Source organism: Myotis myotis, unplaced genomic scaffold (assembly GCF_014108235.1).
Source record: "Myotis myotis isolate mMyoMyo1 unplaced genomic scaffold, mMyoMyo1.p scaffold_m19_p_1, whole genome shotgun sequence".
In the NCBI taxonomy this organism is placed as follows: domain Eukaryota; kingdom Metazoa; phylum Chordata; class Mammalia; order Chiroptera; family Vespertilionidae; genus Myotis; species Myotis myotis.
Genome location: NW_023416313.1, coordinates 173,093,425 through 173,107,350, shown reverse-complemented (window position 1 = coordinate 173,107,350; position 13,926 = coordinate 173,093,425). Strand labels below are relative to the sequence as shown.

Here is a 13,926-nt window from a genome sequence, read left to right as displayed (position 1 = left end):
CGCTGACAAACCAACACTCGGCTTCCTCCAAGTGGGACACAGGCCCCACCACCACCCTAGAGCGACACCCACCAAATCACTGCCAACACTGCCAAGACTCCATGGCACAAAATGTGGCCCACAGCCCAGACCAGCCCAGAAACGGTGGCCGTGGGCGCTGGGTAATGATGTCATGTAGCAACGCCCGGCTTCCTCTATCTAGCGACAGGCCATTTAAAAAGAAATGGCACCACGGATCTGGTGCTGACAAACCAACACTCGGCTTCCCCCAAGTGGAACACAGGCCCCACCAGGCCAATTGGCTGTGGAGACCAGCTCCGAGTACAGTGGGAAAGCTGCTATGAGGAGACACACACCCTTTGGAGATTCCCAAGCTGAGAGTGTACATTCTCAATAAGGCAACAGCATACTATTTGGATGACTGTGCCATCCTCACACTGTCCTCTCATCACAGATTCTCTCTAGAGATTCTTCTCCACAGCTATTCTCTGAAGATTTCTCTCTAAAGAGCTGCCCTACTGCCACATCTCTATCAAGTTGCCCAATTTTCATATTTTCCTCTCCTAATGTTGTAGTTCAGTTCACTACAGCTACAACTTTATATTGTTATTTTGATAGTTTTTTTTAATTTCAGGTTATAGATTATAGAAAACTAAAGGGATAACAGGATTTCAAATGACCAGACAACTTTAAAAAAATCACAGTGAAATATCCCTCACAAGTAGTGTGGCTATCTGAGGCGAGAATCACTGGAGTTTTTTGTTAATCTTTGCTAATTATCCCATAATACAAAGCAAATGCAAAAAAAGGCCACTGACAGTTGAATATCATGCAAGAAACTAAATATCATGATATGCTTGATGTTAAAGAACCATTTAATCAAACACAAAAGCCACTAACAGATTTATACCTAACTGCATTAGTCAGTTAATAACTGAAGAGAAAATCAACACAGTTCAAATGAAGTAAAACCGATTTCTATATTGTTGAAGAAAAAAGAATATCAAAAAACTCAACAATTATTTCATTTTTGTTCACTTAGTAGATAACGTAAGTTATTATTTGTTTTATTAATATTACTTTCTAGCCGAAACCGGTTTGGCTCAGTGGATAGAGCGTCAGCCTGCGGACTGAAGGATCCCAGGTTCGATTCCGGTCAAGGGCATGTACCTGGGTTGCGGGCATATCCCCAGTAGGAGATGTGCAGGAGGCAGCTGATCGATGTTTCTCTCTCATCGATGTTTCTAACTCTCTATCTCTCTCCCTTCCTCTCTGTAAAAAGTCAATAAAATATATTTAAAAAATATATATATTACTTTCTAATTTTAATTTTCAAAATAAAGTCTCAATTGAACATTTTTTTCCTATCTTCTGACATCTTGGCATCTCTTTTAAGTAATTCTAAGTAATTTTTTAAGTAATTCACAAGACTAATTACTTAGATAAAATGGATCTAAGTCTATCCAGACATACTCTGGAAACTCTGAAACCTCTTCCAAAGTGAGGCATTAGCATTAAGTTTGGTATCTTCCAGACTGGGTAGGAAAGAGTCATTAGGTCACATCTGGCTTCAAAAGAATGGCTATCAAAAGCCATTTACCCATGAAAAGAGGCTGCTTTGCAAGGGTATGGGCATGGAAAGGGCCAGGAAAAGAGTATTATAACTGCAATGAAACTGCCTATCTGCAATGCAAGAAAACATTCCTAACCATGAAAAAATAATGTATCCTTGTTATACAATATCCAGAAAGAAGACTTTAGAACAATTTTGGAAAGACTGAAGTGAAGGGTCTAGAAATGAGAACACTGCACCTCTATCCTTTCCCATTTCTTAAATCTCAGCCCAATTTGCCACTCCAGTTTTCTCTCATCATCTCAACAAATACGTTTAAGGAGAAAGAGGGGGACCCTATTTCAAGGTTTGAACCCCTGGGTCCATCATGCCTAAAATCAATCTATTCCTAGCAATATGGGGATGTTTAAGTCAATAAATATCAATTTTTGTTGAACATAATTTAATTTCTCACACTTCTAAGAAAAATTCCTGACTAATATACTGGATGAAATATTACTCCATAATAACATTTTTTCCTGATCACTTTTGGCTGTGCCTTATGTTGATCTCTTCTAAATTTCTACAAGAAGTTTTTGTATTACTCACATTCTACCAAGTATATTTATTGAAATTCCTACACTAAAATAGCCAAGACTGTAAACAGACTGCAACTTATTCACTTTCATATTGTGCCATATAGTATTTTATACAGCTAAGGACAGAATAAAGGGATGAAGGAGAAGAAGGAAGGTACTCATCAATTCAGACTGGTCTAAGCAGCAGCAAGAGGAAATCTACACTAATAAAGGAGAAACATGGTAATTGGCGTACGACCGCTACCCTTTTCATTGGCTAATCAGCAAGATATGCAAATTAACTGTCAGCCAAGATGGCGGCCGGCAGCCAGGCAGCTTGAAACTAACATGAGGCTTGGTTGCCTCAGTGACGAAGGAAATCAATGTTCCCCGCCTGCGGCTGCAGGCCTCTGAGCGGGCAGTTTAAGAAACTCTGTAACAAATACCGCCGGACTTCGGCCAGCAGATTCGCAACATTGTAAGCAAAGGCCAGAAAGCTACTTTCAGCCAAGGAGGCCTAAAAGCAAGAGCCAAGGCTCAAGCTAAAGCTGGCCCAGAATAAAAAAAGAAAAAAAGGAGCAGTTGGGAGCTTCAGTCACCCACAGCCTGAAAACAGCCCTCAGCCCCTCACCCAGACTGGCCAGGCACCCGAGTGTGGACCCCCACCCTGAAGGGTGTGTGACCAGCTGCAAACAGCCATCATCCCCTCACCCAGGCTGGCCAGGCACACCAGTGGGGACCCCCACCCTGATCCAGGACACCCTTCAGGGCAAACCAGCTGGCCCCCACCCATGCACCAGGCCTCTATTCTATATAGTAAAAGGATAATATGCCTCCCAGCACCGGGATCAGCGGAGCCATGAGGCCTCCCGGCACCGGGATCAGTGTGACAGGGGGCAGTGCCCAAACCCCCTGATCAACCTGCGGCTCTGTGTGTGACAGGGGGTGGGGCCACAACCTCCCTATCCGCCCTGCTCTGTTCGTGACAGGGGAAGGCGCCCCAACCCCCTGATCAGCCCTGCTCTGTGCCTGATAGGGGGGAGCTCCCCAACCCCATCCCCCACGGGCCCTGCTCTGTGTGTGACGGGGTAGAGCCATAACCTCCCCATCAGCCCTGCCCTGAGTGTGAGAGTGGTGGCGTCCCAACCCCCTGATAGGCCCTGCTCTGTGTGTGACGGGGGCAGCGCCCCAACCCCCTGATTGGCCCTGCTCTGTGCGTGACAGGGTACAGAGCCCCAACCCACCTGATGGGCCCTGCTCTGAGTGACAGGGGCAGTGCCCCAACCCCCTGATCGGCCCTGCTCTGTGCGTGACCAAGGGTGGCGCCGCAACCTCCCCATCAACCCTGCCTTGAGTGTGACAGGGGACGGTGCCCCAACCCCCCAGTCGGCCCTACCCTGATCATGACTGAGGGTGGCATCACAACCTCCCAATCTCCCTGCTCTGTGCATGACAGGGGGCGGCGCCCCAATTCCCCAATCGGCCCTGCTCTGAGCCCGACCAGGGGCTGCACCTAGGGATTGGGCCTGCCCTCTGCCACCCGGGAGCAGGCCTAAGCCAGCAGGTCGTTACCTCCCGAGGGGTCCCAGACTGCAAGAGGGCACAGGCCGGGCTGAGGGACCCCCCCTCCCCCCCGAGTGCACAATTTTTTGTGCACCGGGCCTCTAGTCCTATCTAATAAAGAGGGAACATGCTAATTGACCATCATGCCCTCACAAGATGGCAGCGCCCACAGCCAATAAAGAGGGAACCCACTTAATCCACAATGAAATGAAAATAAAGTGTAGTAGCTGCTACCAGAGGGGCACATTAGACTCTGAGGTAGAAAGAAGGGAAGGCCTGCCAGACCTCAAAGGCAATGGAAGGACAGTCGGTTCACTTGTAAGTCAAATAGTACTTATAAACAGAGGTTTAACATGTACTTGAACAACTGGACCCAAACTGTTAAATCAGCTAAGATGCTTAAAGTGAGTTATAAAAATATATACAACAATATTAACATTGTATCACTTTGCATTTCAGAGAACTTTCATGTACTGTCTTTCATTTTCCCTTCAAACAACTTACAAGCATTTTCCAGCGTGTGCTCTATGGAAAACTAGCTCTTTGGAGGCTAATGATCCTTTTTTTAGAAAGGCTCTGTACGTCATCTGGATCTGGGATATGATGGGCTAAACAAAGTTAAATATGCTTTTTTTTCTTTTCTCTCCAGAGTCTTTAATATTCTAAAGTACAAGTACAATCTGAATCTCTTCAGAGGGAACACAAATTGAAAAACAAACAAACAAATATACAATGTTTTCCAAAGTTGTGTCACTACAGAACCTTTTCGTCATGGTCATCTCTCAAGACCAGTGTTTCCATAATTACAGTTTAGGAAAATGCTGACTTAGTAAAAACATGGGAATATTACATAGAAAGAATAAGCATCTTACATGCCTAATGTGCCTAACAGAAAGAACACTGGACTGAAAGTCAGGAGACATGGGTTTAACATTCAGTTTTGCCAATTACTGTCTCTGAAAAGTCAGGCAAAAAACAATTGTAATTCTAATTGCAGCCTTTTTGAAGGTTGTAAATATTAGATACATTAGATTATAGAATTCCAGGGCTGCAGAATATCTTTGAGACTAGCCAGCAGTACCCTATTAGAAAGAGAAAGGTTATTAAAATCCAGATCACCTAACACTCAGCTCTGCATTTTTTCTTATACCATCAACACTTTGTTAAAGTATTTTCACTCTTTAAAAGATAAAATATTAACAAAACATCTCTAGAGGCAAAATGGATCTCAGAAAACCACACAGAGGAAATCCAGAGGTCAGAGTGGTACCATCCAGTTTGTAGCCCCGTGGAACCATAAAGGACACACTCAGGGGGCAGACTCAGTGAGCACCAAAGCCCCACTGAAGCAAGTCTTGCCCCAGAGGGGTGTCTCCAGCACAGAAGTTCTCCCACTACAGACACAGCTGATTCTCACAGCCAATTGGCCTGGAGGTCAATTCCTCCCAGTGATAACTACAACAATCAAGGCTTAACTACAACAAGACTGTCACAAAGCCCACAAAGGGGTGCACCAAGAGTGTCCTCTTCAGGTAATTGGGGAGGCTGAGCCACTGGGCCCTAGAGGACACTTAGCACAGAAAACCACTTTATCAACACAGGGAAGCATAAAAAATGTGGAGACAGAAAACCACACAATTGAAGATCTCAGAAAAAAAGGAAAATTGAAGGTAATATCTCATCTTCAATTTCTCACTGGCAGCACATGCACACACCACCTAAAACAAGTAAAGCTTTGATAAACATAAGCTTTAATATAGGATTAATCCATTCTACAATCAGTTGGGAATTGAAGGTAGGCAATTCTATGAAATAATTCATATATATGTCCAATTAATAAACTGGTCCCAGCATCACCAAAAATACAATCAACAACAGGTAAAGGAAAGCACATATTACTGAAGTTAATGAGAAGACCAAGGGTAGAAAAAGAGAACAATAGACTATTTGGTGATACTATTGCAATTCATTGCTATTGTTAAAGCTTTGCAGTGTCACTATAATAGAGTACAGAACTGTTTGATGCTAATTACTTAGTGGTGTGCCAAAAGATGTACTTATTTCAACTTGAAACAAAAAAAAGCTCTTCTTTTTCATATTGAGAAATCAACTGGATAATTCTGGAATTTATTAAAAAGGAACACTAACTAATCTAACATAATAGCTTTACTTCCTGTATAAAACACTTCAAAATATCTAAATGAATATAGAAATGCATGTTTCTATGGCAAAGTTTTCATTATTGAATCATTAACAACCCTTGTTAGACAAAATTTCTCATTTTGGCAGTGTGCAAAATCATTAAAGTGTTTGAGAGCTCCATCATGAAAGTGTACTTTATAATACACTATTTATTCAGGCAAATGTGCTTATGGCTGAACATAATACAAAGAAAAAAAAAATTCCCTAGACATACAATCCCCCCCTTTAATGGTGTTTTTTATTTGTTGCAGCAATGATGAAATATATTACTGCTTTTCTATTAGCTTTAACTGTTTCTGAGCATTTATCATTCATAGCACAACTGTGAAGTGTCATCACCTGTTATAATGATTACGTATTAACAGTTCCAAATGATTCTAGTACCATGCCCATCTCAGTTGTGCTTTAACAATGAAGGATTTAGACTGAAACTTTCTTAAGTTGTCACTGGCTAGAAAAGTAAATCTATCCACTGTGACTCTATGGAGTACTATAAACCCACATTTTGAATATCTAATAGTCCAATTACTTCAGCTCTTATCAACTGGGAATGCCTGTTGCTGTGTAACTGTTCTACAATTTAAGAGACATTTATTTCCAAAAGCAAGCTATTGTCCTGCAGATTGCTTAGACTAAATTATTAGATACTTCATTTGATCACTTGTATTGAAAACAAAGGGAAAGAAGTACAGTAAATCAGATATTGCTAAAGACCAGTGAAATGCTTCTGAATATATCTGCCAAAACTTTTCAGAATTATTTCCCCCTTTCTTACAGGTAAATTAACATTTTTAAGATTAGGTTTAAAACTTACAATGAAAAATGTATAGCTGTACCTTATTAACTGTACAATGTAGTTAGATGAATGCAGATTTTTTTTCACTTGTACTGTATCAACCTGTTTAAAAATCTGAGTTTTTAAAATTTATTTTAAAACTTATTTTATACACAGGATAGGGATGACTATTAAAAGTATTCTAATAATTAACTGTAAACTCAAGAAACCAAAAAGCACATGCTCATAATTTCTCCAACTAAGAAAATGCTACCTCAAACTGAATTACAGAAATACTTTTATTCAACAGCTGCTCAGAGCAAGTGGCTGACACATATTTCTTAGAATTCATTTAATTCTCACACTTACCCAACAATTTTAACTAACCTTTGCTCAAAGCTGTGCTAATGATATAATTCTACTGGGCTTAAGAATCATCTCTGTGAGTTAAGAATAAAGGTAAGGACATAAATATTAAAATAAAAACCATTTCCTGATTTTTCCAAATATAGAGGTATAGCCTCAACTTAGAAAGCTTAATTCAATCTGAAATTACAAGCACATTGACTATACCATGCTCTGCCACATTTACTATAAGTTAAATGCTACTTGGGGAAAAAAACTGTACTACAAAAGGAAATTATCTGAAGTGTCATATTATTTTATTTTGATAGTAAGCTCAATAGAAAATTTAAAAAATAAATTAGAAAGTTTTCCTGGGCTAAATGCAAGGAAAATTATTTTGTTCTAAATTTATTAAAATAAATTCTGATTTTAACCTGGAATGATCATGTATTTAATATTGAGATTTTCATTAGCATTTATGTTAAAACAAACTGTCATTTTAAACACAATTTTTATTGCTGATTATAGATATTTTACTCTTACATAATACTCAATGATTCTGGTTTTATATTGGTAACTGCCTTAAGCAAAATCCACGCTAAAACATCAGACTTGTTTCCTCAGCACTTTACACAGGATAAGGGAAATAAACAAAGACTGTGTAAAGCAAAACCATTTGTAAAAAAATTGCAAATCCAGGATTTTGGATTTGGATAATCCACTTAGATTAGCATGGCTGTGTCTTAAAAGGACAATTCTAAGATCATAATATAGGTCATGTCCTTAAGAAATAGAGTAAGCAATGAAATCAATGACAATTACACAAAACCTTCCATATTTACATGACACCACCAAAAACCAGTAAAACAGATTAAACAAAGCTTTTTAATGTGCTGAGCACCAGCATAGCAAAAAGGAAAAATAATGTCATAAAACAGATTCTTTTGAATCAGGTTCTGCAAAAAAGATAAAGTATCATAAAAACGGGAGGCATCCAAACTGATTAAAGGAAAACAAAAAACCTTGGGCTTATCATTTCAGATTGTACAGCTATAAACTTTCATATGAGAAAGATAAAAGGGAGATGGGGTTGTAATGCAGGAAGTAAAGGGGAGATATAGAGAATGGTTAACATTAAAGGTTTGCCAAAATATAATAATCAGGTTTAGGTGGTAGGTAATATCCTTCAAAGTACAACTTTTCCATTGCAGAACAAAACTTTTAAAATCGTCAATATGAACCCAAGTGCTTAAAACAAAAGCTACTACATCTAAATATACTATTAAGTTTTAATTAAATAGTGCCAAAAGAAAATATTATTCAATATAAGTAAAATCTGCCTAAAATTACTGCTTTGTTGTATTTTTAATTACCACAAACATACAACTATTAAGACAAATAATAAATTATGAATGTCTCGGAAACACTTCTCTGCCCCAAAAGCAAAAAACAAAAAAATGCTTGATGTCACAAAAACACTGCAAAAATTGACAGTTAAAACATTGCTGCTTTCCTTTTTGACATCGGTGACAATAATGCTCTATGAGAAAGATTCACATTTCTGGATACTTGCTCCTCAAATTGAGCTGAACAGGAAAGGAGAGATGTCCCTAGAAACTCAGGAACTTTCCTCTAATCAGTGGTTCTCAACCCTCCTAATGCCACGACCCTTTAATACAGTTCCTCATGTGTGGTGACCCCCAACCATAAAATTATTTTCGTTGCTACTTCATAACTGTAATTTTGCTAGTTATGAATCATAATGTAAATATCTGATATGCAGGACGTATTTTCATTGTTCGCGACCCACAGGTTGAGAACCGCTGCATCTAGATACTTATGTGTCCTTCCTGGACAAGGGGACAAAATATGCCTCTGACCAAAGAGGCTTTGTGAAGACTACTTGCAAAAAAGTACCAACTTACCCATCAGATTTGAGTTCATGAAAGGTGTTGGGGACAGGCCTTCATGGGCCCCTAATCGACTGTCATTCAAGTGATCACTGTAATGAGGGCTGTCTGTAAAACCCTAGGGGAAAAAAAAAGATGGGAGTGTTAAAGAGATTACTTGGCAGTCCTGCTAATTGAGCATAATCATCTAATTAATATACAGACTTACAAATGGTTATTCCTCACCAAGTTCCTTATTCATTACTTAGAAAACTAAACAGAGTGCTTCTTTTGTTATTTTAAAGGTTTTAAAGTAAAAAATGTTTCTTGATCTTAAATTCTTTTTAAAAAAGGGATGAACTAAGAAAATACATTTCTGTGTTAGAAAATGTTTATCTCTATCCTCCTTTTTCTGCCTCCTTTCCTAAGTGGCAAACAAATCTTTAGCAAAAAAGATCTGTTTATACTCCTTTTAATACCAGTATAACAAAATATACTCTTACAGAAAGTGAGCCATGTAAAAAGGAAAACACATTAAAAATAGCTGATTTAAGTTTTTAAGAGTCTGAAAAATAAAACTGCAAACAGCATGAAAACAATATAGCTAATATTATTTCACAATAGCCATTATTAAATCTCCCCTTATAACTTAAAATATGGTTTTTTAAAAGCAGAGAAGGAAAAACGATACCAAAGTTTACAAATAAAATGTTACAAAAGCTCTGTGGATTAAAAACTGTTCTGGTTCTCAGACTCCTACATATACTAAGTATAGCATCACCTTCTAAAATTATACTGATAAGGCCTTGAACCCGAGTTAATTAAAACTGAAGATGATACCTATCCTTCTGCCAACTTAAAACAATTTTAGTGAAGATCAGAAAAACTAACAAGAGGCCAAACAAGAAAGACAACTGCCTTGGCTCACATAAACCAGAAACCACCCAGAATCCCCTGGGACTATAAAATCATCAATCACTGAACATTTATCATTAATGCAGACTGCAGGGTAACATTCAAAAAGACATTAATGGGGCTGAAACAGGCCTCACTATCTTTGCAGGCATGCTGTCAGTTCAACCAAAAGGCTAGGAACTGAGAGCTAAATAACTGTCAAATCATTACTATTGCTTATGGATGCATGTCACAAGTCCTTCTGCTGTTCTGTTTAAAAACTAATCTTCTGGGAGTGCTAACTCCCAAATGAATCACTGTTTCATTTTTATCTACTTTAGAATCACTGATACACATGTGACAGACATTCAAGAAGAATCTCAGTGACATTTACAACTTGGTTATGACCACAAGAGTATCTAACCTCTGGTAACCACAACCATGTCCCGTCTGTCACAGCTACATGCAGCAGAAGCTAGATACAAACCAGAATGGGGGTGGGGGTGGGAAGGGCAATGGGGGGAAAAGGGAGACATATGTCATACTTTAAACAATAAAGATTTATTTTTAAAAAAGAATGGCTTCTAGGTCATTCCTTGGAGTTTTCTTTTGTTGCTAAGACTGAACACTCTTGAAGTGTTAAGTAATATACTGCTATTGCACACATATCTGAGGGTTTCTCTCTGGCACTCCCTCTCACTGCCATTCTTAGGCAAAAGGTCAAAAGAAGGTACAAAAAATTCGCTGAGATATTGCTTATCATCATTAAACAATACCATTACTTGAGAAAAATAGCAACAGAAATGTGGCCACATTGTTCACACTTCATCTGAATGCTAAAGGAATAATAACATATTGACTTTTATGCTCTCAGTTCTTATTCTTAAAGCACAACACAAAGAACTTCCTTCTTTTATGACTAAAAATATCACTTTAATTTTTTAAACTAATTCCTAAAGCACATATATACAAATAAATGTAAGTTTTAGGGTGTCATCAAATGACTGTACACACATGATGCATTAACTTAGTTGATTAATGTAATAGCAAAAAGGAATTCTATCTCTAAGTCTTCATTAATATGTGCTCAGAGAACACACCATTTATTTTACTATCAACCTTGTAAAAATAATAGTAAATATTGTCCCTACCCATATGCACTCACACAATGCAGGGCACAGCCAAGAATTACTACAAGATTATTTCCCAGTCTATTTAAAATCCCATAGAAATTTTTGAAATTTTATGGAATTATCATATTGCACTACATGGGAGTCTATGAACTTTTTTCATCATGTAAAAGCAAAATTTCAATATGGATCCTCAATATTTCTTCATAAATAATAAACATATACTATTAAACAACATATAAAATTTTGTAAGATATAATTTTGCTCATTTAAAATAAACATTAAATAGAAGTTTGAATATTTTTTCTTCCAACGTTCATCTTTGTCCATACAATTTTCTTGAAAAGCAACAGCCCAAGAAGAACAACAAAATAGTTCTTCATCCACAGATACAATCTGATAATGGAGGAAGGACAAAGAAACCAAATTAATAAATGTTTGTTATAGTTTTAGATCTAATATATACCCAATCCTCACTTATAAGACCTGGCCACTGTTTAAGATTAATTTTGTTATTTCTTTCACATAGTAGTAGCAATGATACCCATCCAGGATATAACTTTTGGTGAACCAAGATGAATAGTTACAAAATAATTTACAAACATTTAAATAAGATCACACGTTCAAGAATACGTTAATGTGTAAACTAGCTGGATGGTATCTAGAATAGTGCTTTGCAAACTTCAATGTTCATATCAATTAACTAGAGATCTTGTTAAAATGCAGATTAAGAAGTATAAGGTCTTGCTCTGGCTGGGCTGTTCAGTTGGTTGGAGCATTGTCCCATGCATCAAAAAGGCTACAGATTCAATTACCTGTCAGGGCACATACTTAGGTTGCGGGTTCCATCACTGGTTGGGGTGCCTATGGAAGGCATCTGATCTATGTTTCTCTCCCTCTCTCTCTCAAATCAATAAAAACATATCCTCTGGTGAGGATAAAGAAAAAAAAGTATAAGGTCTTGAGTAGGGCATTTTTAATACACAGGTGATGTTGATACTACCAGTTCCCAGACCACATTTTTAGTAGCAAGAACCTGGACAATCAGAAATAATGATCTTTCATATAGAGAGAGGAGAAGCCCAAGTCTAGAAAGGTGATAGGTTACACCCCGCCTACCACCCTGAACCATATTAAAACACCAGAAGTTTCTAGGTTAAGTATAAATTAGGGAGAAATACCATAGTTAACAAAAAAATCTAAAGCAATTAGAGTAACAAAATATTTTTATATATGTAGATATATACTCATCCATGTGCCCCAGCTTTAATGAGAAAAAGAATGCGTGTTAATTGACCCACCGTTTAAATAGCCAACTCTTTTTTTTCCATGCTAAGTTTTATTAAGTTTCAAATAGAAGACATTCCAAATAGAGAAAAGTTATATATAATGCCTATGTTCTACTACATTAATCAACTAAGTTAATGCATCATGTGTGTACAGTAGTTTCAAAAGAAACTATCATTCTGTTTCTTTTAAAGTCAGACATATCAAGACCAATTCTTTTCCAAAGAGAGCAGAATTAAGTCTGCTGGGTAAGTAAACTATTTGCCAAACAGCTTAATCAGCCAACTCTTTAAGTACCACATAGAGTTAGGCAATGAGAGCATAGACGCCCATAAGCAGAAAAGGCAAAAGAATACCATAACATAATGCAATATGGAGCTGACAGAACAGCATGGAATGAAGCAGAATAATGCAGTGACCAGTTAGATTATCAAAGGGCTGGAGAAAACAAAGGGAAAGCGACTGACCTGAGGAAGGAGTTGGAGTGAGGGGAAAGGAACAAAAACCAAGCAAGCAATGTTACAATGGAGCCTAAGTAGATCAGTCAGCTGACCTGATCAATGGATGCTATTTCAATTTTAGAATATAAAGGAATTAAACCAGTGAAATCATTAAATACAGAGCTGTTATGGTGCATATTTTAAATTGATAGAGCATGACTGTGCTAATAAAAGTAGTCAAACCTGACCTCCTGGGGCTCTTAATTAACATCTTGAATTCTGTACAATGGTTTTACCATGAAAATAACCATTAATGAAAATGAGATTTTTATACATGAAAGATGATAAACACTACATTATGAAGGATAGGGCAATACTACCAGAACCATCTATCATAGTAGCTTTTTAGCCATAGTATGCTACTAACCACAAAAATATTTCCTAATACACCCTAAAAATTACTGTTCCTGTCTTATAATAAAAATGGACATCACTCAAAAGATTAATAACTTACAAAATCAGTTGATACACAGATCACAAAACTTCAATTTTAACTTTAAATCTGTCTAAATTACAACTTAATTTGCAACTATTAAACATCTATGAATACATAGTACTTCATAAAAGTTTTGATATTATGAAATGTATTCTACATAATGCATTTCATACTTTTCTCTATGCTCATTTCCTGGTAGAAAATTTAGAAACGTCAATCCCTGCTACAATATGACAACAGATTTGAAGTAATCAATCAAAGCTGCTATCATTTTTAAACTAATTTAAACTGCACATAATCAATCAAATCTTTTGTTCTATCAAAACTAAACAAAAGCACCCTGGTCTTTTTACATAATAGTATTCTCCTCTGGTTTGTCTCCTCAAAAATACAAAAACTTTTTCCTTTGGTTATTTTTTTAAATAACTCATTTAAAAACATTATTCCACCCAAACAGTAAATAAGGTGTAATCACCAGAGAACCTTCCAAGTTGAGAACAGACTCATGGTTTTTTTAACCTATGTTGCGATTTCTTTATATGAAAACCACTGCCCATTTTAAAATATTCTTTCCAATTATTTTCAGTAGTTAAAAAGTGTGTGTGTGGTGGAAAAGGCTCTTTCAATAAAGATTTACATTCTCAGAAAATCTTTTCCTGACCCCAGTACAGGACCAAATTGGGTGAAATCATTCTGAGCTCCCACAGCAGCAAGTATTTCCATCATATCATTGCTCACACTTATTGAAATTACCTAATTATCCATTTAAATTATA

At 37.3% G+C, this 13,926-nt stretch overlaps 1 protein-coding gene across 16 annotated transcripts in view; it reads right to left on the bottom strand.

Annotated features, from left to right (window-relative positions):
* TCF12 (transcription factor 12) overlaps nucleotides 1-13,926 on the bottom strand; it is a 349,545-nt gene that overhangs the window by 179,116 nt on the left and 156,503 nt on the right. For all 16 annotated transcript variants that reach the window (XM_036302507.1, XM_036302496.1, XM_036302615.1 and 13 more), the window contains one exon: nucleotides 8,941-9,043. In XM_036302507.1, the coding sequence (XP_036158400.1) occupies nucleotides 8,941-9,043 (103 nt within the window). The remainder of the gene's footprint in view (nucleotides 1-8,940; nucleotides 9,044-13,926) is intronic.